General features: G+C 41.4%; 1 protein-coding gene across 1 annotated transcript in view; it reads right to left on the reverse strand.

Annotated features, from left to right (window-relative positions):
• Positions 1–659: 659 nt before the first annotated feature.
• LOC102446275 (uncharacterized) overlaps positions 660–24,124 on the reverse strand; it is a 48,173-nt gene continuing 24,708 nt past the window's right edge. The window contains exons 2-3 of the mRNA XM_006117827.5: positions 4,535–4,744; positions 660–1,602 (exon numbers count right to left, since the gene is read on the reverse strand). Coding sequence (XP_006117889.3) covers positions 1,001–1,602; positions 4,535–4,744 — 812 coding nt within the window. The 3' untranslated portion in view covers positions 660–1,000. The remainder of the gene's footprint in view (positions 1,603–4,534; positions 4,745–24,124) is intronic.

Here is a 24,124-nt window from a genome sequence, read left to right on the forward strand (position 1 = left end):
GAATAACAGTTTGGAAGTATAGAAGAAAGGCTCAAGTACCATTCATCCTTAAAGTTAATTTTTTTCCCATTGTACAGACCCACGTCTCTCACTTCGCATGCTCCTTTCCTCTATTCCGTGCTTTCCCCTTCTTCCCCTGCTGCCTAGAAGTAGAAACATTTTCCTCACAAGACTATATGTCAGGTGTGTGTTAGGTATGACAAACTATGTTACATTTATCATATTTTGGCCTAGGATTAGATACCTAAGAACATCTAAACATGCTGGGTTATCCAAAGCGAACCTGCTCAATCTTTTTACTAAGGAAAGATAAAATGGGACGTCTGATTACATTGAAGTGATTAAGCGTAATCTGTGTTAATTTTTTTTTTTAAATCTGAGAGCATCTTCTGCTTTTCTTACCTTCCAATACACTTCTGAGTGAGAAGTTATTAGGATTTGTATTCGACCCTATTGATCCTTTTTGCTACTGCAGGATAATGCATGTGCCTAGATAAAGGTTTTAACAGATTTACTTCAGTACAAGACAGTATGTCCAGCCACTACAAAACCTATGTGTTGCTTTTGTGGATATATTAACCACAATATATCTCAGAAATTGTGTTTCAGCTATTAGTTAGATACTTCACTAAAGACATATCAGAACTTCACTGCTGTGGCACCCATGCTGTTCTAGTGTTTAGTTTCCAAACACTGACAAAACACCCATACTAAACAGTGGGTTCATTAAGATATCTATATTTGCACATTTGGCGCCATGCTGAGAGCAAATTACTGAATTATTGTGACATAGACTAAATCTGAACCCAGTTCTCTCAAGGAGAAATAATGTTCCATTTTAATCCCCAATTCTTATTCTAAATGCTAAAAATAGCAGGTATATCCAGCAACTGTGCTGCTAGACATACCTGGTATGAATCTTTCAAATGGATTTCCCATAGCCAACAGTTTCTAGAACTCTTGCACATTCCTACATCATTGAAGAGGTTTTAAAAGGTGGCTACTTGCAAAAACTTGTGAAGAAGCCAGGAGGCTCCAGAATCCAATGGCTCAGTTGTATTGTCTGAAAGTTCACGAAGTGCTGGTGAAGGCTGCACTGTTCTAGTGTGGAATCTTCTGGCAAGTTTCTTCGTCTCTCTGTAGCACAATGTTGACATTCTCCAGCGGCCTGCTGTTTACTTCCACCATACAGCTCAGTCACCAGGAAGCGATAAGCCACCAGTAAAGGCTCACTCTGGGTGCATCTGTTCAAACAGTACAGGCTCTTAGTCAGAGCTTCATGGAGAACCAAGCTGCCACTGTCGTCTGTGAATCGTAGCTGAAAGCCTATGACATCTGAGATGGTCTCATTCAAAATGGCTGAAATGTTAAAGACGTCGTAACCAGATGGCGGGAGCTCATCCAATGCCAACACTTTCTCATCTAAGGCATCGCTTTCTGTGAGATTTCCCTGGACCATGGAGATGCTATGCACAGTAACGTTTACTGTCAGTGATTCTGGGTGTAGAGTCTTCCTGAGAAGAACTAATTCCTCAAGTCTCATGGAAGGTTTCAGGTAAGAAATATTGAACCACAGCCATCCTGGAATGCCAAACTCTGGATCTAGGAGAACAATTAATGTACAATTTTATTTCACTTATGGGACATGTAGACAAGGAATTTGAAGGGGAATCTCTCATGCAGAGAAGTTATGCTAGAAGTTTCAGTGGAGCGGAGAAAGTGGACTCACTGGGCAAGGAGGGAGAAGAAGAGGATGAGGCCCCTTAACCCTGGTAGTTTCTTTCCCCAATAGTTCAACAGAATCCAAGTTTGTTTATACTCAGGGCATTGTGAAAGGCCTATTTATATTTTGCCGCATTCGAAGGCTGAAGGAGGTGCTTTTGGGAAAGAATAGGGAGGGAAGATGAGTTTCTTGTTTAGCAGCGAGAGGATTGTGTTTTGTTGTATCATAAGATTTTTGTCATTGCCATTTTGTGTCAGTTAAATTATTTTAAAATGTGATTTCTCTTTCTGTGCATGTACCGAGAAATTCTCAATAGGTGCAGGTTAGAAAAACAATGAATTATTGAAGCGTGCTCGAACAGAGTAAAACTATTATGAAATCCAGAGGTCAGCTCCCCCTCCCCCCCGTAAGCTCTGGTTGATTTGTATTGTTCTCAGGATAGTAAGTCACCATAAATCTGGGTGGAGGCACTAAAATGTCTTAATAGGGTGTCCCACTGAATCTGGCCCTTCTCTTGTGAAACTTTAAAAATATTGTTGCAAAACATAACCTGAAATAAGAAATCTGTGTTTATTTAGAAACATACTATGACCTTCAAACCAATACATTTCTGGAGGATATTGTATTGCTTTTTAGTAACTTTAGTATTACCTTTGTGAATATTTTTAAACATGTCTATTAAAAGATGTGTTCGGAGACATACATTTGTTTGCAAGGGCTGAAGTTTCAACTTTGAGCATATTTGGTTGTTTGCTTGTTTTTAATGGCTGAGTTGTACATCCCTGACATGCAGTTGATAGAACAGAAATGTTTACAGGCTCTTAATGAAATGCGGCAGGGCCGTAATAACCTTACCTTGTTAATTATCTCACTGTTTCACCTGTTCTGGAGGGAGATGTGCAGCCTGGTTTTGCTGCCAACTCAGATTTGGCTTTTTATTTATTTTTAACAGAGATTTCCAACTATGTCAGTGTATGCCAAATTTTTATTTCATTTAAGACAGTATATTGGATGTCATCCAAGATCTAAGGTTCCTAGTGGGTTTCACCAAACTCTTCTGTCTTTTTCCCCCTGCATCTCTCTTGCTCACTAATTGTTTTTCGTCTCTCTTTTATATCATGCTTTTTATTTGTTTAATATAATCCAAGATCATCTTTTTGTCTACTACCTGGATTTTGTGGGATCTATGCCTTAGGCTCCACAAAATAGGGCTGCAGAGACCCTTGCCGTGTCCCTTGGTAAGGTGAGAGGGGACTCGTCTCCTTGCCCCTGGAAGGGGCAGGACCTCTTCAGGGGTCCTCATAGTATGCTGTGTGGAGCTTTGGCTGTGATATAAAAGACCCCAGGCTCCGGCCGTTGCTATAGTATTGGCAGTGGTGGGAGCCCTGGGGTCTTTTAAATCATTAGGCCATAAAACAGCTGCCCCTTTGCCCCTTTTGTGTTGGTGGCTCTGCCTTAGAGCTGAATTCCTCACTCAGCTATGTGCACACCAGCCCCATCAAGATCGGTACAACTGGCACACACGTCTGACAGCTGAGTTTGGTGCTAAATAAATCAACTAAATCATCTTAGAATGATGGAGGAAAATATTTATTTCTCATCTGATTGTATATTAAAAGTAGGCAGCTTATTGGCAGTTGGGCATGGAAATCAAAAGATGAGTTGCTTAAAATGCATCCTTCTAGGCCCCACCAGTGCACTGAACTCTGGACAGGATGGGATGAGCAGAAGTCCTGTAACAAAACTGCATAATTGGGGTACTGAGAACCATTGAACTGAACAGTGTAAACTATACCTGATGGAAACCACTTCAAGCCAGGGGGTGTGGCTTACGGTGCATCCCCTAGTTCTAGCACCTATGGGGATGGGTTGTTGGAGTATTAGCTAACTTCTAGGATACAACAGCAGAAATGGAAGGGGTTTTGTGAGAAGGAAATAGTTTTAAAGCCTAGTTCTGCTTCTGGTGTGGATAGGACCTTAGTCTTCCACTGTAGACACTACATTCAGCCTCATCCAGCACAAAAGATGTCCTGATTAGCTGATTAATCAAAATTTAACATCCCTAACTCAAATTGCGCATCTTATTTTGAGTTACAGTGCAGTGTAGATGCACCATCTCTGGTAATCATGACATTTGTGGTATTTTACGTAACAAGATTACACGTTGGCAGCAAATGTTCAAATTAGAGTGTTAAGTCACTTGCATAAAATCTCCAGAGTTCTGAACTATCAGCCTTAATAGTTATATTATATACATACAGAGGTCATTCTGGTTTCACTGCCCTAGCAGTGCGACAGGCACAAAGGAAACAAACTAAAAATAAAACATGAGAAGTAAATTAGATTTTTAAAAACTAATTTTTAAACATGTCAAATGTTGTTAGTAGTATGAGTAAGGAGTTTTTGGTGTGGTTTGTCTTGATGATAGTCTGCATGAGTCTACATGTGCAGGTAGTTTCATGTGGTGATTTAAGTTTAGGTGGTTGGGAATTAGGGTTGCTTCTCATTTCTAAATTGCTTTGTCTTCAGATCAGTCACTTAAAAGAAATTGATGTCCTAACCATTTTTATTTAACTCTTGCCAATGAGACTGCATAGAGATCTCTCAAATCAATGCCATGCATTATAAAGCTTCTGATGCTGATGTTGAAACTGTAAAGTAATAGATTAATCAAACAATGTCAATAATAACGAGAAAAAGAAAAGCTTTCAAACTAGTAATATTCACCCCACAACTTAGTTTATCATGATAATATTTAAAGGTATTCAAGATATGATGTAAACCACAAATAAACAGTGGGCATTTACCTACCTTGGATGCTCCTGAAACTCTGTACAAGAGTCCCTTCACTGTTTGAAAAGTCACTGGTAGCTGGTGGGTTTCGTAGGTGATAGACTAACTTCATGTAGTGGTGAGGCTTGGTCCTGAGAGGTGTGGATAACTTATTGATATGTAGCATTTCCAGGATGGCCTTGCTTAACTGTTCATCTGTTCCCCAGATAAGCTGGCATTTCCCTGCCTCTGGGAAGTGAGAACAAAACATTAACAGCAATCCAGAGCTGAGTCCTAAAAACAGAGAAATAATGCTCATGGCGGGTCTATGAGTAAACAAAGTTTTAGAGAAAAAAATGCAGTCTTTTGCTGGCTCCTTGTGTTTTGTCTTCTAGCTATAATTGAAGAGGGGTAATAATACTCAGCCAGAAAACTGCAGATAATTAGTAGCAAGGACTTAGTGCCATTGGCACTGCCCTGAAAACTAATTATGGGTAAACAGAAAGCCCTAGAAGATTTCATTCAGAGGATGTGTATTTGCTGCACGCACACACACACACAGACAAACACACACACACACACATATTCCCTTGTTTTCTTTCTCACTGGTTTTCTGTTGGGACAAAAGCCATTTTATATGTTGTGAAGATGATGTATAGAATTTGTGTTTCTATTTTTTAATACAGTTTTTTTCATTTAGATTGAGTGGCTCGTTGTTATGGAAACGGAAATCCCTTGATTTCTTCACAGGCCGTTTGTGGCAACAGTAACAATAATGCACGCTTTCCCACACTCCCTACACAAATGACATTAACCTTGACTTGGGAAGACCACCCGCTGCATATATAAGGGGTGGTTTATTCTGCATTCAACCTCAGTCCCATGTCTTTAGTGAGCACAAGCTGCCAGTTGTCCTAAATCCTTCCAGAATACTGTGCATTGTTTGTACAGCTAGCTGCTACCCACCGGGGGGTCAGAGCCTCAGAACACTCAATGCATTTCACCTAGCACTACAGCTGGCACTCGAATTATTATCACTAAAGTAAAAGGTCCTTGACTTAGCTCCTGAGTCATTCAGTTCCCTATTTATTTTCCTTATCTATTTTAGTATAATTTAACTTTTCTCTCAGACTTTTTTTTGCGGGGGGGGGGGGGCAAAACATTTTGAACAATAAATGTTGAAAGTAGCAGTTGCACTATTACACTTTTGTCTAGGTAACACCCTACATTAAACATTTAAGGAATTTTTCAAAATGAGAATTTAAATGTTCACAATTTGGTCTGCTTGTTCACAAACAGCAAGTCAGCACAGAGATCTTGGGGCATCTCCTGGAGGTGGAGTGATAAATCAGCCACATGCCTATTGTGGCTTTTTCTGTTTACAATTTTTTCTTCATTATTTCAAAGTTATTTGCTGTTCAAAATAATTTTCCAAATAATTTCTGTAATAAATTCTTGGTCTGTGGTTGGCTCATTCAAGAGCAGTTTTTGCAAATATTTCCATATCTGAAATTCAAACTTTGAGCTGTTCTGTTTAAATGTCTAGGACGTGTGATACACTTCTGCTCTTTGACTGAATAGCCATAATTAAGAATCAGATGTCTGGTGCAAATATTTGGATCTACAACACTAGAGTCTACAACACAGATTTATTAATAGTCTTCAAAGTTGACTTAAAAGTGACTGCTTATGTGATCATTCCTGAATTTTTGTGAAAAGACAACTCAGAAGAGAAGGGGACACAATGAAACCTCCATGACTAAAAGTCCAGATTTCAATTTCATTGAGGGTATGTCTACACTAGCCCCCTAGTTTGAACTAGGGAGGCTAATGAGGGTGACCAAAATTGCAAATGAAGCACGGGATTTAAATATCCCACGCTTCATTAGCATGTTCCCGAGTGGTTGCCATTTTGGAAATTGACTAGCCCAGAATAACTGCCCGCGTCTACACGTGGCAGTGAAACAGGAGTTCGAAATAAAGCCTTAACTCGAATTAGCTGTTATTCGTCCCGGAATAAGGTTTAACAGCTAATTCGAATTAAGGGCTTTACTTCGAACTCCCATTTCACCGCCGCGTGTAGACGCGGGCAGTTATTCTGGGCTAGTCAATTTTTAAAATGGCGCCCGCCAGGGAACATGCTAATGAAGAGCGGGATATTTAAATCCCGTGCTTCATTTGCAATTTTGATCGCCCTCATTAGCCTCCCTAGTTTGAACTAGGGGGCTAGTGTAGACATACCCTGACTCTTTTGAAGCATTCACTTTGCTCCCATAGGTTAACCATTTTAACAGTAGTAAAAATAAAGTCACGTACTTTGCAGGGCCTTTTGCAAAAAGACTGCAGTGCAGGAGTTCATACTATCTCAAGGATCTAGCCATAAGCCATTTCTTCAAGGTGGTATTTAATAACTATCATAAGGTTTAAAAAAGTATCTTTAAATCAAATGGAATGTCAGAGGAGATGTTGGAGAGTCTCTCACTGAAGATTCTTCAGAGCGTATAGGTGTTACCTTCACCCCTGTCAACTCATGTCTCCTGAGTCTTTAGACTTCTCTTTTAGGGTGTGTCTAGACTACATGGCTCCATCGACGGAGCCATGTAAAGTAGTTTACCCGACATAGTCAATGAAGCGGGGATTTAAATAATCCCTGCTTCATTAAAATAAAAATGGCTGCTGCGCTGTGCCGAAAATCAGTCAATCCAGCACAGCGCGGCAGTTTAGACATGGATCGATCTACAAGAGAAGCCTTTGTCAACCACTCCTGTAAACCTCATTTCACGAGGCATAAGGGAGCGATTGACAAAGGCTTCCCTTATCGACCGATCCGCATCTAGACTGCCGCGCTGTGGCAGATCGGCTGATTGTCGGCACAGTACGGCAGCCATTTTAATTTTAATGAAGCGGGGATTATTTAAATCCCTGCTTCATTGACTATGTTGGGTAAACTAATTTACATGGCTCCGTCGACGGAGCCACGTAGTCTAGACACACCTTTAAAGTCACCACCTGCAGCCCTATGTGGTAAATCTTAATGGGAAGGAACATCTCAGTATGCCTCCTTGGACTGAAATAAGGTGCTGGTGGTGGGGGGGAGGAGGCATGCCCACAACTTCTTTCCCTTTTCTGCGATTCTCATTTCTTTTGTAGAGATCTGCATGGAATCACACCGTACAATAGCAGTTGGCTTGAAAACAAGGTATATAAATACAAAGCGAGTACAGCTTTTGAAGCAAACTAAATGGTTTGCATAACATACCTTAACTAAATACTTTCCAAAGCCCAGAGAAGCAAGCTCCCCCTTTTTAGGAATAGAGTAAGGAAAATTTCTTATCTATAGAAATAAATTCCCCACTCTGACCCTGTCCTGGGTCGTCTTATAACTTCTCTTCGCTATCCATAGCAGTATCACTCCCATCATCTACTTATCTATAACAAGTCCCACTGAGACCAATAGGAGCTGGTGGCAGTTTACCAAGAGGGGTAGTTCTTCATGGAATTTCCTGATAAAGAACATTACTCTTTAGTCCTTTAAATTCCATCTTTGAAGAAGAAACTTTCAGGGTACGTTTACACTGTGGGCTAACGTCAAATTAAGATACGCGACTTCAGCCTATGTTAATTGCGTAGCTGAAGTCAAAGAACCTTAATTTGGCTTTTGGCACTGTCTACATAGCAGGAAATCGTAGAAAGAGCCCTCTTCCTTTGACTTCTTTTACTCCTAATGAAATGAGGGTACGAAAGTCAGAGTAAAAAGCCAATTATTTTGAAATAACAGGCTTGCTGTGTAGATGCATGCTCTGTTATTTCAAAATAACGTTGCTGAATAGACAGGCTATGAAGAATAACTGCAAAATCTTACCATTATCCTAAACATTTTTTAAACAAGTATTGTGCTAAAGAAGCAATGTTAAGTCAGGACATTCAGAGTTAAAGATGAAAGAAATCCAAACATGTTAAGACTTGGACATACACAGCAAACAACTATCACTGTGGGCTGCCCCCAAATATTTCCTTTTGTATGAATGCATTTCTTAACTATTTTACATAAAAATCCAATCTTGACTGAGGTGGTCTGACTCTTGCTTCCAAATGAAGAAAGGGAAAATGTATGGCTTATTTACACTGTGCTTAAAAAACCTGTGGCACTGAGTCTCAGAGCCCAGTTCAGGTTCCTGGGACTCAGGCTGCAAGGCTATAAAATTGTGTAGAGAAGTTCAGCTTTAGGCTTGGCTCTGAGAGCCTGGGAAATGTATACACTGCAATTTTATAGCCCTGCAAACTCATGTCAGTTGATCTAAGCCAACCACAACTGTGCTATCGGTCTTTCCTTGCCATGTGGGCGCACCCAAGCAGAGATGCCTGAGAGGAAATAACTTGTTAGAAAGGTGTTTTTGAGTTTTGCTATGTTTGAAAGACTTTGCTGCTCGTTCGAGCTAATCTAAATGAGAGAAGGTGGACTAAGGGCTTCATTCTTCTACAAGCAGCAACAGCCAGTCAGCAGGGCCGACAGCCACTGTGGGCTCCAGGGCAAGGTGTGGGGAGGGGGGCTGGTTTCACACCCTCGAAGAGGCGGGGCATGAGGCAGAAGAGGAGGGGCCAGGGCAGCCAGGCCTCAACGCTGCCTGTACCACAGTGCTGGGCTCTCCCAAGCCCTGAAAGCCCCATGGAGTACACGGTACTATGCTCCAGCAGTGAATCAAAGGGGTCCAGGGCTCCTGCCACCGCCACTGCTACTGTGGCATATAGGTCCCTTAAAATTGCTGGGCCCCACGGCAACTACTCCCTTTCTTCCTCCCCCTATCAGCAAGCCTGCAGCCCTTATGCGTGTGGTGCAAAGATGCATAGGACTCTAGAGACTATCAAAAGCAAAATAATCTCCAGTAAATGGATTTTTCTGTGTATTTAAGAGAGGCTTGAGATGTGAAGATTGCATCTGAATTTTCCCCAGATCAGATTTCAGTTTCTGGTTCAGGTTTCTTGTAGAAGCAGACCCCATGCACAAAACTTGTATCTGGGTCTGGCTGATTTTCCCCAAAGGCTGGGAAGGTTGAGGTGTGAAGGTCAGGCTAGTCAGCGAAGGGAATACCCATATTCAAATATGGATAGAACTGATTTGAATAACATGGTGAAATAATTCCTGATGAATTTTGTGATATTTATTTTCGAAAAATATTCGGAAGACTTTTCCATTATTCAGCTGCTCTAGATATGGAATTCCCATTAGGATTTCTATTTAGAATACAGCCATTTAGGGGAAGGTTGAAGTGGGGCACAAGGGGTGTGAAATCCATTCCCCGTTGAGAGGGTCTATACCTTAGGGCTACATCTACACTGCCCAGTCTTGTGCAAGAACATATGCAAATGAGGTGCAGCAATGAATATCTCTGTGCCTCATTTGCATACTTAATGAGCCACCATTTTTGCGCAAGAAGGAGCAGTCTATACTCCTTCTTGAGCAAAAACCCCCCTCTTGTGCAAGAGCCATTCTGCCACTTATTTTCAGGCAGAACTGCTCTTGCGCAAGAGGGTTTTTTTGCATAGGGAGGAGCAGTGTAGACTTCTCCTTCTTGGGCAAAAGCCCCTTGTGCAAAATGGCGGCTCATTAAGTATGCAAATGAGATGCGGCGATGAATATCGCAGTGCCTCATTTGCATATGTTCTTGCGCAAGACTGGGCAGCATAGACGTAGCCTAGGTGTTTCAAGTTGGACACACAGCAACGGAATTCAAAATTAGGGGCTACTTTGGAAAATCCTTCTATGACTTGACCGTGGTGACAGAGTGAATCAGTGGCAGGTGCAAGACAAAAAAATTGGCTGTATTAACTCTTGGCTAGTTGTTCTGTGTGCTGCCTCTTCCTGTCTCCTATAATTCTGAATAGAATTAGCAAGGTGTAAACTTAGCCTTTGTCTGTCTATAAAACTGCACAAACACGTGCCACCTATTTTACAGAAAAGCTAATTTTGAAATATTTTCAATTATTTTTATTGATACAGGTGGAACCTTTAAAAACTAGGACTCTCGGGTCTAGCAACGCCTGTGATCTGCAGGACCACAGATGTTCCTGGGCCAGAGAACCCTGGCACCCAGGAGTCGAGTGGCAAGAGGGCCTGCAGCTGGCAGCCTGCTGAGGCTGGGAGTCCAGTCAAGGCCAGCAGCCCTTCAGATGGGGGGAGTGGGCATGGCATTACTACTGGGGCCAGCAGCTGCAGCAGCTGCAGCAGAGCCAGCAGCCCGGCTGGGGTCAGCAGCCACAGTGGGGATGGCAGCCCAAACAGGGTGGGCAGCAGTGGCTAGTCCACGGGACTGGTGGCTGGATGGGTGACAGCCAGGGATGGGAGCAGAGCTGGGTGGGGAGGAGGTCTGCAACTGACCTCTCCTGGTCCGGGAAACTCCCTTGTTTGTGAAATAACTATTGTAATTTTACAAATCTCTGGCTATGTCTACACTCACGGCTTCTTGCGGCAGAAATATGCAAATGAGGCTAAGCGTGGAATATCGCCGAGCCTCATTTGCATACCTAATGAACCACCATTTTTTTCAGAAGAGGCTCTTTCCTCTTGGGCAATGCCGTTACACCTATTACTTTTCAGGAAGAACGGCATTGCGCGAGGGTTTTTCTTGCGCAAGAAGGGGCAGTGTAGACGCTCCTTCTTGCGCAAGAGCCTCTTCTGAAAAAAATGGTGGCTCATTAGGTATGCAAATGAGGCTCGGTGATATTCCACGCTTAGCCTCATTTGCATATTTCTGCTGCAAGAAGCCACGAGTGTAGACATAGCTTCTGTGTTTTAGAGATAAGATTTCAAGTTCTAAACACTCGAGACCTCTGAGGTCTAGAAGCGAGTATTGTATATCCCACTGGGAAGTTGGGAATCTCCTATTCTCAGTAATATATACTTAGTCCTTAATGTACAGAGTCACAAGATATTGGTTTGTAAACCTCTCACTGATCCAGAATAAAATACTGTCCATCCTGCCAGTGTTATGTTGGAAGGAAATTTTGCATGGGGAATGGAATGGAACAGGAGAGTAAGAGACATTTCTGTGGCTGGAAGATTTAAAAACAATTGTTAATTGTCTGATGCAGCTCTGAGGTTTGCACGATCACAATCACCAAAAGGTCAATAGGGCCGTAGGATTTAACATTCCCACTATGTTTCCACAGTCTGTTCCTTTTTTTTTTTTTTTGTCTCCGATGTTGCTATGCTGTGGTTTCCTCGGTAGATGGCAGGCGTCACAAGGTGTAGCTGGGCTGTTTTTCTTTGCAGAACCTTTATCTATACTTAAAACCGTTCATGCTCCAAGTACCCAATATGGACTAGCTGTTAATAATGTTTGTTTTCTTTTGTTTACAAAAAGAACCATTATTGCTCCTCCTTCCATCATTTTCTTTTTGATGCCACTATGTAAAGTTTGCTTGTTACATAACCATGATGTTGAATTGTTTACTTTTTTCTGTGTTGTGCTCTTTGAGGCTGTTAAGAAAATAACAGATAATATTTGGTTCTTCATTAATAAGCCACTGGGACCTAATTCCTGAAACTTTGCCACTCTTTAAAACATAAATTAAGAAAACTCTCTTTTTGGGTTTAAAACTAGCCCCTAGAATATTATGTATTTATTATTATTTGTAAAGTGCTGACAGTATTCGTGGCACTGGTTGAGCCAAAGAAAAATAGTTTTCAAGATGCAGTCTAAAGTCTTGCAAGCAATCTCACAGGAGTAAAATAACTTATGTGCCTAGGTGTTTGCAGAATCCAGTTCCAAGCAGAGAAGCAACATAAACATCAAAAAGACACAGAGAAAAGTTGTATCCTGGGAATTTTGTGCTTTTCTTTTCACTTTCCTCGGTGGAGACAGCATTTTTCTTAAACGTAGCTTTTTCCGTGAGGCCAATAAATGCTAACATTCCAGGCTTCAGAGAGTATAGTAGGATTGTAAAAATGTAACTAGATTGTCTGGAGAAGTTAAAACCCAGTGCAATGCACTGCCATTTTAATTTATAGCCATGTTAGTTTGTCTGCAAAAATAAGGAGTCCTTAAAGATTTATTAGGGCATAAGCTTTTGTGGGTAAAACCCACTTCATCAGATGAATTGGAATGAAAAGGCCAGAAGTGTGGGTGAACCAGTCATAAGGCCAGAAGGGCTAAAGAAAGGCTATAGGGAAGAAAACTGCAAAGAAGGATGGAAGGGGTTGTCACAGTTCAGGGCAATTGAACAAGAATTCCCCGCTATGGTTCACCAAGGGCATTCACTTAAGATTTCTGGCTCCCAGCTGTTGCCTCTCTTAGGCAGAGTCCGACATCTCACTCCTTCCTAACTGGGGATTTTAAGGCTGTGCAGCTCCCTGCCTTACACTTTGACATCTCCAACAAGCCAGATGGCCTAAGAGTACATCTCTACCGCAACAATGACAAAACACTGGCAGCACATCTCTGAGCCTGAATCAATGGACTAGTCAGGTTAAAAATTGCAATATAGATGTTCTGGCTTGGGCTGACGTCTGGGCTCTGACATCCCACCCACACTGCACCTGTTGCAGTGCACCTGTCCCCTAAAAGGCCATTGTCTGTGCTTTGCTTTCTCGTTGAGGGCTATGACTAGTGTATTGCCACAGTTTTAAGTTACCACCAACTCCTTCAAAGCAAACACATTTATTTTTAAGATAGTCACAGTAAAGAATAAAAGTTCTTACACACATTGTAGAGAGCTTACCAGAGGTCAACCCCAACTCCAAGCTGGGGCTCTTGTAGGTTTAATCCTTCAGAACAACAAGTGAGTATGCTCTTTGGTTACAAGTTCATGTCAGTCTTAGATCCAGAACCAGAACATCAGCTGGGCATATCAGCCATTTCTTTATATAGCCCTTGAGAGTACATCCAAATACTGCTACATAAGAGAAGACATTCAACAGAAGTTCTCATTCTTTCCTTTTATTCATCAAGAAGAAGGTTGGCCCATTCACTCCTAAGGTCTGCTACTTACTCACTACTGGTGCTACTACTGCTGACAGACTTTGCCATCTCTGATGGATTTCAGAATGCTGCACTCATCCACCACTCTCAGTATGCTGCACGGTAGGTGCTGAAACTATTTAATCTATATAAAATAACTATATTAAGGCACAAAAGTCTGAGCCTAGATCTGAGTTCATTGCAATAGCATCTGCATTGTTCAGTTATTCAAGTAATGCACATTCTGGAGAATCAGGGAAATCATCAGTGTCTTCCTGTAACAGAAGAGATCACGGAAGATGTCTAGGAGAAGGCAGTTGGTGCTAAAATATGTAGCAGGATGTGAAATCAAGACTGTAGTTTAAAAAAAGGAGTGGAAGCTGGGAATCAGCCAAGATTTAGTATCTGAGAGAGGCCTAAAGTACTGGAGAGACCTCAGGGATGTTTTTTTACAAAGAGATAAAAACAAAAAGAAAAGAGAGAACAAGGGTTTAAAAAATTCTTTATAATGAAGAAATATTAAAATATTGTAGAAATTTTGATATTAGGAGTTAAACATTTGATATGAAATTATTATTAATTTTTATTTCCTTAGATTTAAGTAATAAGAAAAATATTCACATAAGTTCATGAAACTCTCTGGCACTTGATCTTTCAATGGTATAATATATTCAGCAGCTTTAAAGAACAAACATTCAACATGCACAGATTAATTTAGCTGGATTGAATTGCTCACTGAGGCTATGTCTATACAGCAGAGCTATTTCAGGATACCTCTGGTATCCCAAAATAGCTATTCCACATCTTTAAATGTGCCCATTATTTTGAAATATATTTCAAAATAATGGGTGCACTATTCTGGCATTCCCGTAACCGTCGTTCCACAAGGATTAAAGAGTTTGTTGGAATAGCACTTTATTTCAAAATGTAGTGCTGTGTAGACAGTGCCAAATTTCAAAATATTTTGAGCTATTTCGAGGTAAGGGTGCTGTGTAAATGCACTCTGAGTCTACTACAAAAGAAGCTCCTTCTAACATCAGCCCATCAACTCCAGAAAAATACCTTCAACCTTTTCCAAAACCCTATTAAATATATCGCTTTTACATATCCCACATTGACACAAAAGTCAGGCATATTGTTTTAAACGATACGATATGCAATAAAATAAAGAGGCTGCATTGTCTTAATATAATCTTCATCGTCTTCCCTTGCATATGATTGTATGATTTTGTCTGTCAGTTATGCCTCATGTAGTCCAACTAACCATTTAATTAATTGAGCAGGTTAAGACTGTTGGGTCTTTTATAGCAATAACATGATCTACTGGTTTAACTTGCTATAAAATTCAGTCATTTGAACATTTATTGCATTAATATATAATTGCTATAAAAGGGCAAAGTTCTAATGGTATCAGTTTCTGAAAGATAATCATGTGGTTATAGCACTGGCCTGGGATACAGGCGATCTAGACTCAATTCCTTGGTTTGATAGAGAGTTTCTGGGTATTCTTGGGCACATCATTTTATCCCCCATTTCCTCCTTTAGTAAAATGGGAGTGATGTTAATACTTCCATTATCCAACACTTTGTCATGTCTGTTTAGACTTTAAGGCAGACACTGTTGCTTATTTTCTGTTTATATACCACCTAACATAATGAAGTCCTAATCTCAGGTAGGTCTTCTAGGCACCACTATAATATACTAAGCCTTTATGAATTAACAGGTTTTTACCGGTTTTGTAGATAGCTAATGGATGTTTTCTACATATTTTAAAGGCAACTACCAGAGTCCAGAGCCATACTAGTGAGACCTGCTTTATTGCCCAATCCTGCAAATCTCTACTTTGCTAAGGGTCCTCACATAGAGTAGCAATACCTTCCTATGGCTGCCCTTTCAAAAATAAAATGTCTGAGCTAGGGTTGCCAGGTGTCCGGTTTTGAACTGAATAGTCCGGTATTTGAGCTTTCTGTCCGGAAAACAAATTGAGAAAATACTGGACATATAAATGTCCAGTATTTTCTAATTAAGTACGTTTTATTATCATCATGAGCAGGGCTGGACAATCAGTGAATCTACTCACCCATGGTGAGTAGATTTCAGCTGGTCGCCCCGTTCACTGGCAGTACGCGCATGTGCAATGTGGGTCTTGAGCATACACAGTGCGGGGCTGGCGAGTAGATTTTGCTGCCATTTGTCAAACCCTGATCATGAGTACCAATATGTAGTTGCATACTGTCTGGCTGGTAGACACGCTCACACTGCAAGAGCGTGTCTACCAGCCAGGCAGTACACAACTACACAGTGGGGGGGAGTGGGCAGGGCCGGGGAGGGATGAAATCCCCAGGGCCGGACTCGCCTGTGTGCCCTGCTGGGACGGTGTGTGGAATGGGCAGCACCCTGGGATCTGTGTGTACCCAGGCCAGCCCCGCTCCCTGCTGGCCGGTTCCCCCCCAGCCAGCCCCACTCTCCCTGGCTCCCTTCCAGCCAGCCCTGCTTCCCCCAATTTCCCCCAGCCAGATCTGCTCCCCGAATCCCCTCCAGGCCAGCCCTGCTTCCTGCCGGCCAGTTCGTGCCTCCCCCCCTCCCCCCCCCCCCCCCGCTCCATCCAGCCAGCTCCGTTCCCCCGAATCCCCTCCTGGCCAGCCCTGCTTCCCACCGGCCGGTTCCCCCCCTCCGATCTCCCCCAACCAGCCCCGCTCCCCTCCCATTCGGTCCCTCCCCCCATCCCATTCTGAGATCACGTGTATCCGGAATTTTTTTAAAACCCATCTGGTAACCCTAGTCTGAACTCAGTTTCCTCATCTCCTTACATTTGTATTTCTAAGTGCAATTAATTAAGGCAATCTGCGTTCTCCTTGTACACTATGGAATCTCTTTGTCTTGCATGTGAACTTGGATAGGCCACATTGGTCTGCAAATACAAGGCCTCATTTCTGAACAGAAACTGGAAACAAGAAAATGTGTTAGTAGCACTGTGAAACTTTTTATGGTATTTGAGTCCATCCATGTGTAATATGAAACATGTCTGAAAAGAACCCTATGTAATCCACACAGAGAATCTCTGCACATTTTTAAAAAATTGATGTGTAAATATTTTTCTGGAACAGGTGGTGAGGCTGAATGTTTGTTTGGTGCATTTGACACACTTAGATCATAGTATTACAAGAATTTTAATGCCATAATAAGTAGGCTGTTTGTGTTTTTTTATGATAGGCAAAATGGAAAATATCTGCCTCCACTTGAATTCAAAATAAAGTCATTCATGATTTTTGTTACCCCTAATATTTGCTCTCCAAATGCAGCCACCTGTTCTTCTGCTTGAATTTAGGTTAGAATAAAATCCCATTAAATCTATGAAGAAAAAATCACTTTAATAATATAATATTATAATAATAATATAAATCATAATGAACTCCAACATACATGAACTGGCGATCAAGATGTAAATCAGAGCTTCTCAACTTTGGAAGTCCTGGGGGCAACAATAATACTCACAGCACATGCTGAGGGCCGCAACTTAAGTGTGGTTGCATATATATGCAAATATATGCAAATAGTTTCACTCTGACAGGCATGAATTCAAAGATTAAGGCAGGACTATACAGCACACAGGCGCCATTTAAGTCAGTTCTGATGATATTAATAAAATGCAATATTTACCCAGTTTCCTCCCATATGACAGCACTTTTAAAGAGCAATGAGAGTCAAAAATGCATATCAACAGAAGACCATTATATTGACTGGGAGTGTGTTCCCAGTGGAGGCCATGTTCAAAGGATCCCACCTGCAGGCCATGTGTTGAGCCCCGTGTAAACCAAACTGCATCATGGGCTGCACGTGTTGAGTAGCCCTGATGTAATTAGTAACTATATGTAAAACTTGTCCTTTATTTGTGCCTTTATACAATGACATGCTTGGTTTACATTGGTGTAACTTCACTTAAGTAAATGATTTACATCAGCAGAAAAGCAGTGTTATGGAGAACTGGCCTTCCATGTCTTTATTTAATATTTTCTTTATGCTTTTTACTCATTCATCCAAATAGGTTTGTAAATTCCGTGTCTAAAACTCAAAGTTTCACAATAACTGAAAGGATCAATAGTCTCGGAACTAGAAGAGTTTGGAGGGATACAACTCACCACTACTTCCACTGATATATTATTTGGGAACCTTATAGAGAAATCAAAGATAGACATGGAGATTGAACTATGCTTTTGCCCTTTCACGTGAAGGTTGAGGTACATTAGCTGGGCAGTGCAGGAAATGAAGTCATTCTTCTTTCACCATCACTAACTCTCTTTAAAAACAAAAAATGAAATAACCGCTTCATTCCAGAAATATTTTTCTACTAGATTATCAACTTTGCTGATATTTCCAGGCTTCAGCTGTCACTGATAATAATAACAGTTAAGAGAAAGCAGGCTATAATTGCATCTGATAGTAAGCCTGGAATGCCCCTGATGTCCAACCCTTATAATCTGTCATCATTGTTTCTTGGCATAGTTTAGGGCTTGTGGAATGTGCCTGCAGATGTCTTTGTTAAGATCATGGCCTCATGGCTTACATAAATAAAACAAAGTTCTCTTTCATTAGAGGTGTATATTTCCTATGTATTAACTTTTTTTCTTGTATTTTTATAAGTAACTTTAGTTCAGTTTATGCAGAAATTGCATTTGACATATTGTATTAGTACTTGGCCTGCATGGATATATCTGTAGAATCTACTATAGGTGCAGAGTAAATACATAAAGGCAGTTACCCCTGCTCCCCATGGAGTTGTTCTAGTGCATTTAGCCCATGGTGTTTATATAGACTCTAAAGCAAAAGTGAAAAATGTAATGTGAGAACTTTATCAGCTGGGTAGATTTGAGATTGAACACTGACATACAGAACTGTAGCATTTATTTAATAATGATATGGCCAGGACTATTTAAAGTTAATCTCCTAACAAAGGTCTAGTACCAAATGTCATTTCCAAAGCATTTAGATGGCACAGTATAAATACTACTGAGCAGTCCTGGCTCATTCTGGCTACAGGAGCCACCCATGCAGTGGCTCTGCATTTTAAATGCAGTAACAGCTGCTGGACTCTTACTACATTTAAAATGCAGAGGTGCAGCATTCTGGACCAGCATGAGCCAGGACTGTTCAGTCCTAGCTTGTGCTGAGCCTAGCAGCGCCTGTTCATGATGGACCCTGGCCACCATGAACAGGGACTGATGCCAGAGCAGCCTGTCTTCATGGTGGACAAGTCTGGCCACCAGAAACAGAGGCTGCTCCGGCAGCAGCCCCTGTCTGCAGCCAGCCCTGGCCGCTGTGAACAGAGGCTTGGCGGCAGCAGCTCATGTTTGCGGGAGGCCCAGCTCCCAGCTGAGGGCCCTGTGGACAGGGGCTGTTTGCAGCAGCCTCCCTTATCCCTGTCCCCCACCCACTACCTCTCACAGAGGGTGCAGGAGAGAGGCAGGAGGCACCCTGTTGACAGTGCTTGGAGGAACCAGCTTTTAAGCCAGTTCCCCCCAGCACTGGTTTCTGTTCCCCTCCCCTTGCTGCCTCTCAGAGAAAGGGGGGCAGCTGTAGGGAGCATGGGGCAATCAGGGACTCAGGCAGTCCCTGTTCACCCTATGTTCCCACTGCAGCACTTCAGCCTTTGAAATGTCTCAAGAGCCCTGTGTGCTCTTGTGACATTTCAAAGGCTGAAGTGCCACAGTGGGAATCAGCATGAACGGGATTGCTTCAGTCCCCGCTTGCGCCATTTCCCCACTGTGCCTCTGCCTCCTCTACCCCCCAGAGCTGGTGCTGAGGAGAACCAGCTTTTAAGATGGCTCCCCCAACACCAGCTCCGGCTCCCTCCTGCTTGCTGCCTTTATCAGCAAGAGGGAGAAGCGACTAGTTGAGTCACTACTCGGCTATCCGATAAGCTTTTGCTTATTGGATAGTTGACTAGTCATTTACATCTCTAGTTCCCCTGTCTGGATACCCTGTATGTGGTACTACCCATGTTTAAGTAGGTCTGTGTGAAATTCAGTGGTTCTACTTCACAAAAGGAAACACTTATAAAAGTTTACTTTAGGATATGTCGATTCACTCTAATTTTCAAATCCTGAAACTCAGTTGAAACCACTGAGTTTTGTCTAATGTCAATGCAGGACCATAAATAACCCCAGATCCTCTTGAACCTGGGCCCAAGTTGACTGAGTGTTTTGAAGATGTTTGAGTTTATAACACAACCCACCAAGCACGCAAGTTTCACTTGATTTCATGAACTGTAATGAAGTTTCCAACGCTTTGGTGTGAACACTGAAACTCTAGTGGCATGCAAATAATTTGATTCTCTATAAAAATCTGCTAGCTTCAGGCAAAATGTCAGTAACTTCTTCCAATGTTTAACTCATTAGTTCTTCCAGATGGTATCTGTAAACATGGCAGGAACTGGTGTAGACTAGTGAAAAGAATGAAAACAAAAAGAATTCATTCTGATTTAAAAAAAAGGGTGCACAGCTCAGTCGTTTCCAGTGCAACAGTCATGAATTAGTTTAAGGACTGGATTCAAAACTGCACTTTTTAATTTACATCAGTGGAGTTACACAAGGGATGAATTTGACTCATCATGATTATATTTTAAAAGATCCTCTTCATTGCTCTGATAAGTTTTGTAGAATAGCAGCAGTGGTGCTTCTGCCCTTGACAATAATTATAGGCTTATCTCTGTCCTTCAGGAAGTGAGACGGAGAAGAATGGAATATATAATCTCATTTATGAAATAAAAGAATTGTGTTTGGCAAGAGGCACAAAGGTTTTGCCACAGATTAAATGCTGTCCGGTGATACTGTGACAGACAATCACCTAATCCATATTTTATCTGATGTTTCCTTGTGTTTTTATTCATTCTTCAGTTTTGCTGGAAGACAAATATCAGAAGCTTTTCAGTGGCTCAGAAGCCTGGGCACTAAAGTATAGAGATTCAAGGGATTGGAACAGGAAGGCAGTATAATAGAATCTGGAGTTAAATACTACATGGTTGGATGAAGACTAATTCTGTTCCCAATGTTGCCATTGAGTCACAATTTGACCTTGGACAAACTACTTAATCTCTGGGCTATAGTTCCCCTAACTGTAAAGTGGGAGTAACGATTATCCATCTTTGTAAAGCACGTTGAGATCCTTTGAAAGTGCTATGTAAATGCAAATTAATATGTCATTTTTTATTAGCTTGAGTCAAAAGAGCCAATCATAGCAGCATTTCCAGGACTACTTCCCATAAGCAAGCTATCGGGATGAACTGCTTACAGGTGTGTACAACAGCTGCAGGCTTCAAAGCTGTGTTAATTGAACACAAATTTTTAAAAACCTACAAAGTCAGTTGGCTGTCAATTCTCTTTCTTGCAGGAAGGCGATTGCCATTCTTTATTTTCTGGTACCAGCTCAGGCCTATTTAGGATAAATGTATATGCATCCCCCCTCATCAATTAGGATGGCTCTTGGGATGTATTATGGGTAAATTGTGTGACTATCTTTATAGCTCGGAAGACTAATCCCAGGAATTTTCGTTAGTAATTGATACATGTAGACATGTATGTGCATTCATGTTCCTTTATTCACAGTTATTTACCTTTTCTTTTTGTGTCAAATTCTCCCCTGGGTTACACGCAACCTCTTTTCAGGGTCTGACAAATTTGGGTCCATTCTGTTGCAAGTACAGGTTTGCTCACTGCAACCCATTTCCCAATGCTCTTCATTTCGTAATTTTAGAGAGATTTGTTTGAAGTTCACCCTTGACTTTGCTGTCTTCCTTGCTGCACACATCCTGCCTGTGACTCTGGTAAACCAAGTTCCAGCTCGGGCCAAGGCTGAAGGTGTTAGCTAAGAATTAACAAACTCATACTTAGAAACTAAACCAGCTCACTTGTATGTTAGCTTTGTTCCAAATAAGTATTAGTCTGGCAAGAATGTATTTAGTGTTCAGACTATGAAATGCTTGTAAATTGTTGAATGCATTAACCCCACTTGTAAGGTCCGTACTCCATGCTTTAAGGAAATACGTTAGTTTTCCTTTATAATTCTGAAAATGCTTGCTCTCGGTTTGTGAACCTGGTATGGGATTCATCCCTTTCCCATCCATCCACATGAAAATGATCAAAAATTAAGCTGGCCATCATAAGACAAAAGTTTTAATTGCCCTTAACACCCATGAAGAATTATGTGCAGAAGGCCTCAACCCATCAGTCTGAATGCTGGAAGAGGGAAGTAAAAATAGATTATATGAAGATTTTCCATCTCTTAGCTGTTTGAACTTTCACAGGCCCAGAGAACCTAACTTGAAGCAAGAGATCCCCCAGGATTATCCTGGGTTTTACGCTGAAAGACATTTAAAACTGACAGATCACTACAACTCTGTCATAGGATTCAGATCACAGTTCTTTTGTGTGTATATGTTTCCTTGCTTTAACCTATAAATAATTCTCCTATTTCCTTTCCCTATTTATTCCTATTTATTAAACCAGGGATAGGGAAACTCAAGACTAGTGGCTGGATGCAGCCCTGGCTTGCTTGGATCAGCCTTTTGAGGCTTGGGGCCTACCTGCCATCTCCCCATGGGGCAAGAACACGCAAAATCTACCAGGCTGGGCCCCCATAGGCTCTGGTGTTTGAAGGAAATGCGTGAAGTATCTTTTTGCTTCTCAGGGGCCACGTCAGTGAGGGTTTGGTTTTCCTTTTTTTGTTCCTCACATATGTGCTGCCCCTGACTGATTTTCTGTGGGTCAGAGGCCCTGACCCAAAAAAGGGGGTCCCCCCCATATTGAACCTTTTGATAATTTATAATAGGTTTTGCTACAGTTACTGTCTATGGTGTATGAACTGTGATACCAGTACCAGTCAATCGGGGGTAAGTGACTAGTCTCTTGAGACTGGAAGCAACCTGGATATTTTGTAATTTTGTGTGTGTAAGTGTAAGTGACCATTTATCATTAAGGCTGGTTCTAAACTACATCCCTTTTCTCGAAAAAGGGATGTATGTAAATTAGACACTTTGACATTGCAAATGAATCCAGGATTTAAATTTCCTATGCTTCATTTGCATAATGGCCACCGCGGCTTTTTTCAAAAAGGGGCTTTTCGAAAGAAAAACCCCCATGTAGATGGGGATCTATTGAAAATAAAACCCTTTATCGAAAGATCCTGTACTCCTCAAAAAATGAAAGCTTCTCATGTTTCTTCTTCCACAACATGTTGAAACTTTGACCCTGCCTCCCTTTCATGGCATTAAAATTCATCCATGACCTAGTATGTTCACTGTGTTTACTCTAGTCTCCTCTGGCCTTCCTGATACCTACGTCAGACTTTTCCAGTCCATCAAAATGTGACTATTTTTCCTATCTATCCTCCCATTCTGATGTCCCCCTCTTCTTTGAATCTTTCCAATGTTTTTCCTTTTCCATTGCATCAAAATTAAATTCTTGGCTTTACATTCAAAAAATGAGAAGTACAGGATCTTTTGAAAAAGGGGTTTATTTTCAATAGATTCCCGTCTAAATGGCGGGTTTTCTTTCGAAAACCTCCTTTTCGAAAAAAGCCGAGGCCGCCATTATTCAAATGAAGCATGGGAAATTTAAATCCCGGCTTCATTTGCAAAGTCGAAGTGTCTAATTTACATCCCTTTTTTGAGAAAGGGGATGTAGTTTAGACGCAGCCTAAGTGCTTTCCTGGGTGACAAGATAGACTGGAGAACCTAAGGGGACTGTCTGTGACTCCACAGTAAGACTGATAGTGTTCACATTTATTCCTGGCTTGGTGAACTCTTATTATAGAACTTACCACCAGTTTGGGAAGACTGCCCTGTTTTAGACAGCCTGCTTTGAGGTAGGCATGCAATTGTGCACACCTCCTGACAATGTGATGAAGCCATATATCTGTTTCTCCTTCCACAACATGTTGAATCTCTGACCCTGCCTCCCTGTCATGGCATTAAAATTCAACCATGACCTAGTGTGTGCACCGTGTTTACTCTAGTCTCCTCTGGCCTTCCTGATACCCTACATCAGACTTTTCCAGTCAATCAAAGTGTGACTATTTTCCTAGATATCCTCCCATTCTGACCTGCCCCACCTCTTTGAATTTTTCTAATGTTTTTTCCTTTTTCTGTTGCATCAAAATTAAATTCTTGGCTTTACCTTCAAGGCTCTGCATAACTCCGCTCCGCCTTACTTATCTCTGCTTACATCAGCTGTTATGCTCCCCCAGTTCTGTTAGCTTTGGTCCCCCTTTTGTCCACTTTTTAGGACTTGTCTCCACTTCTGGGAGATTGCTGCAGCAGTGATCAATCCACTGGAGGGATCGTTCTCCTGTCGAATCCAGTACTCCACCAGAATGAGAAACATAAGGTAAGTTACAAAGAGAGTTTCTCTGTGCCTATTTCATGCAAACCTGAGGCATAGAGAGGTCTTCCAATTCTGCTCTGCCAAACCACTGTCTTCTCTTCTGGTGATAGCTTCTGAAAACTTACCTCTCTACACAGTGCCCCTGTGAAATATGTCAAGATATTCACTATTTTATAATATTTTCTTCCTTAGCTTGTATACATATTAAAATACACCAAAAATATTAATTGAACCACAATATGCACATGCCTAACATGGGTGACCTCATTATTTGTCTGTAAGCATTGTCAGTCCTT

The sequence above is a fragment of the Pelodiscus sinensis genome, chromosome 6 (genome assembly GCF_052426305.1).
Source record: "Pelodiscus sinensis isolate ZL-2025 chromosome 6, ASM5242630v1, whole genome shotgun sequence".
NCBI lineage: Eukaryota > Metazoa > Chordata > Testudines > Trionychidae > Pelodiscus > Pelodiscus sinensis.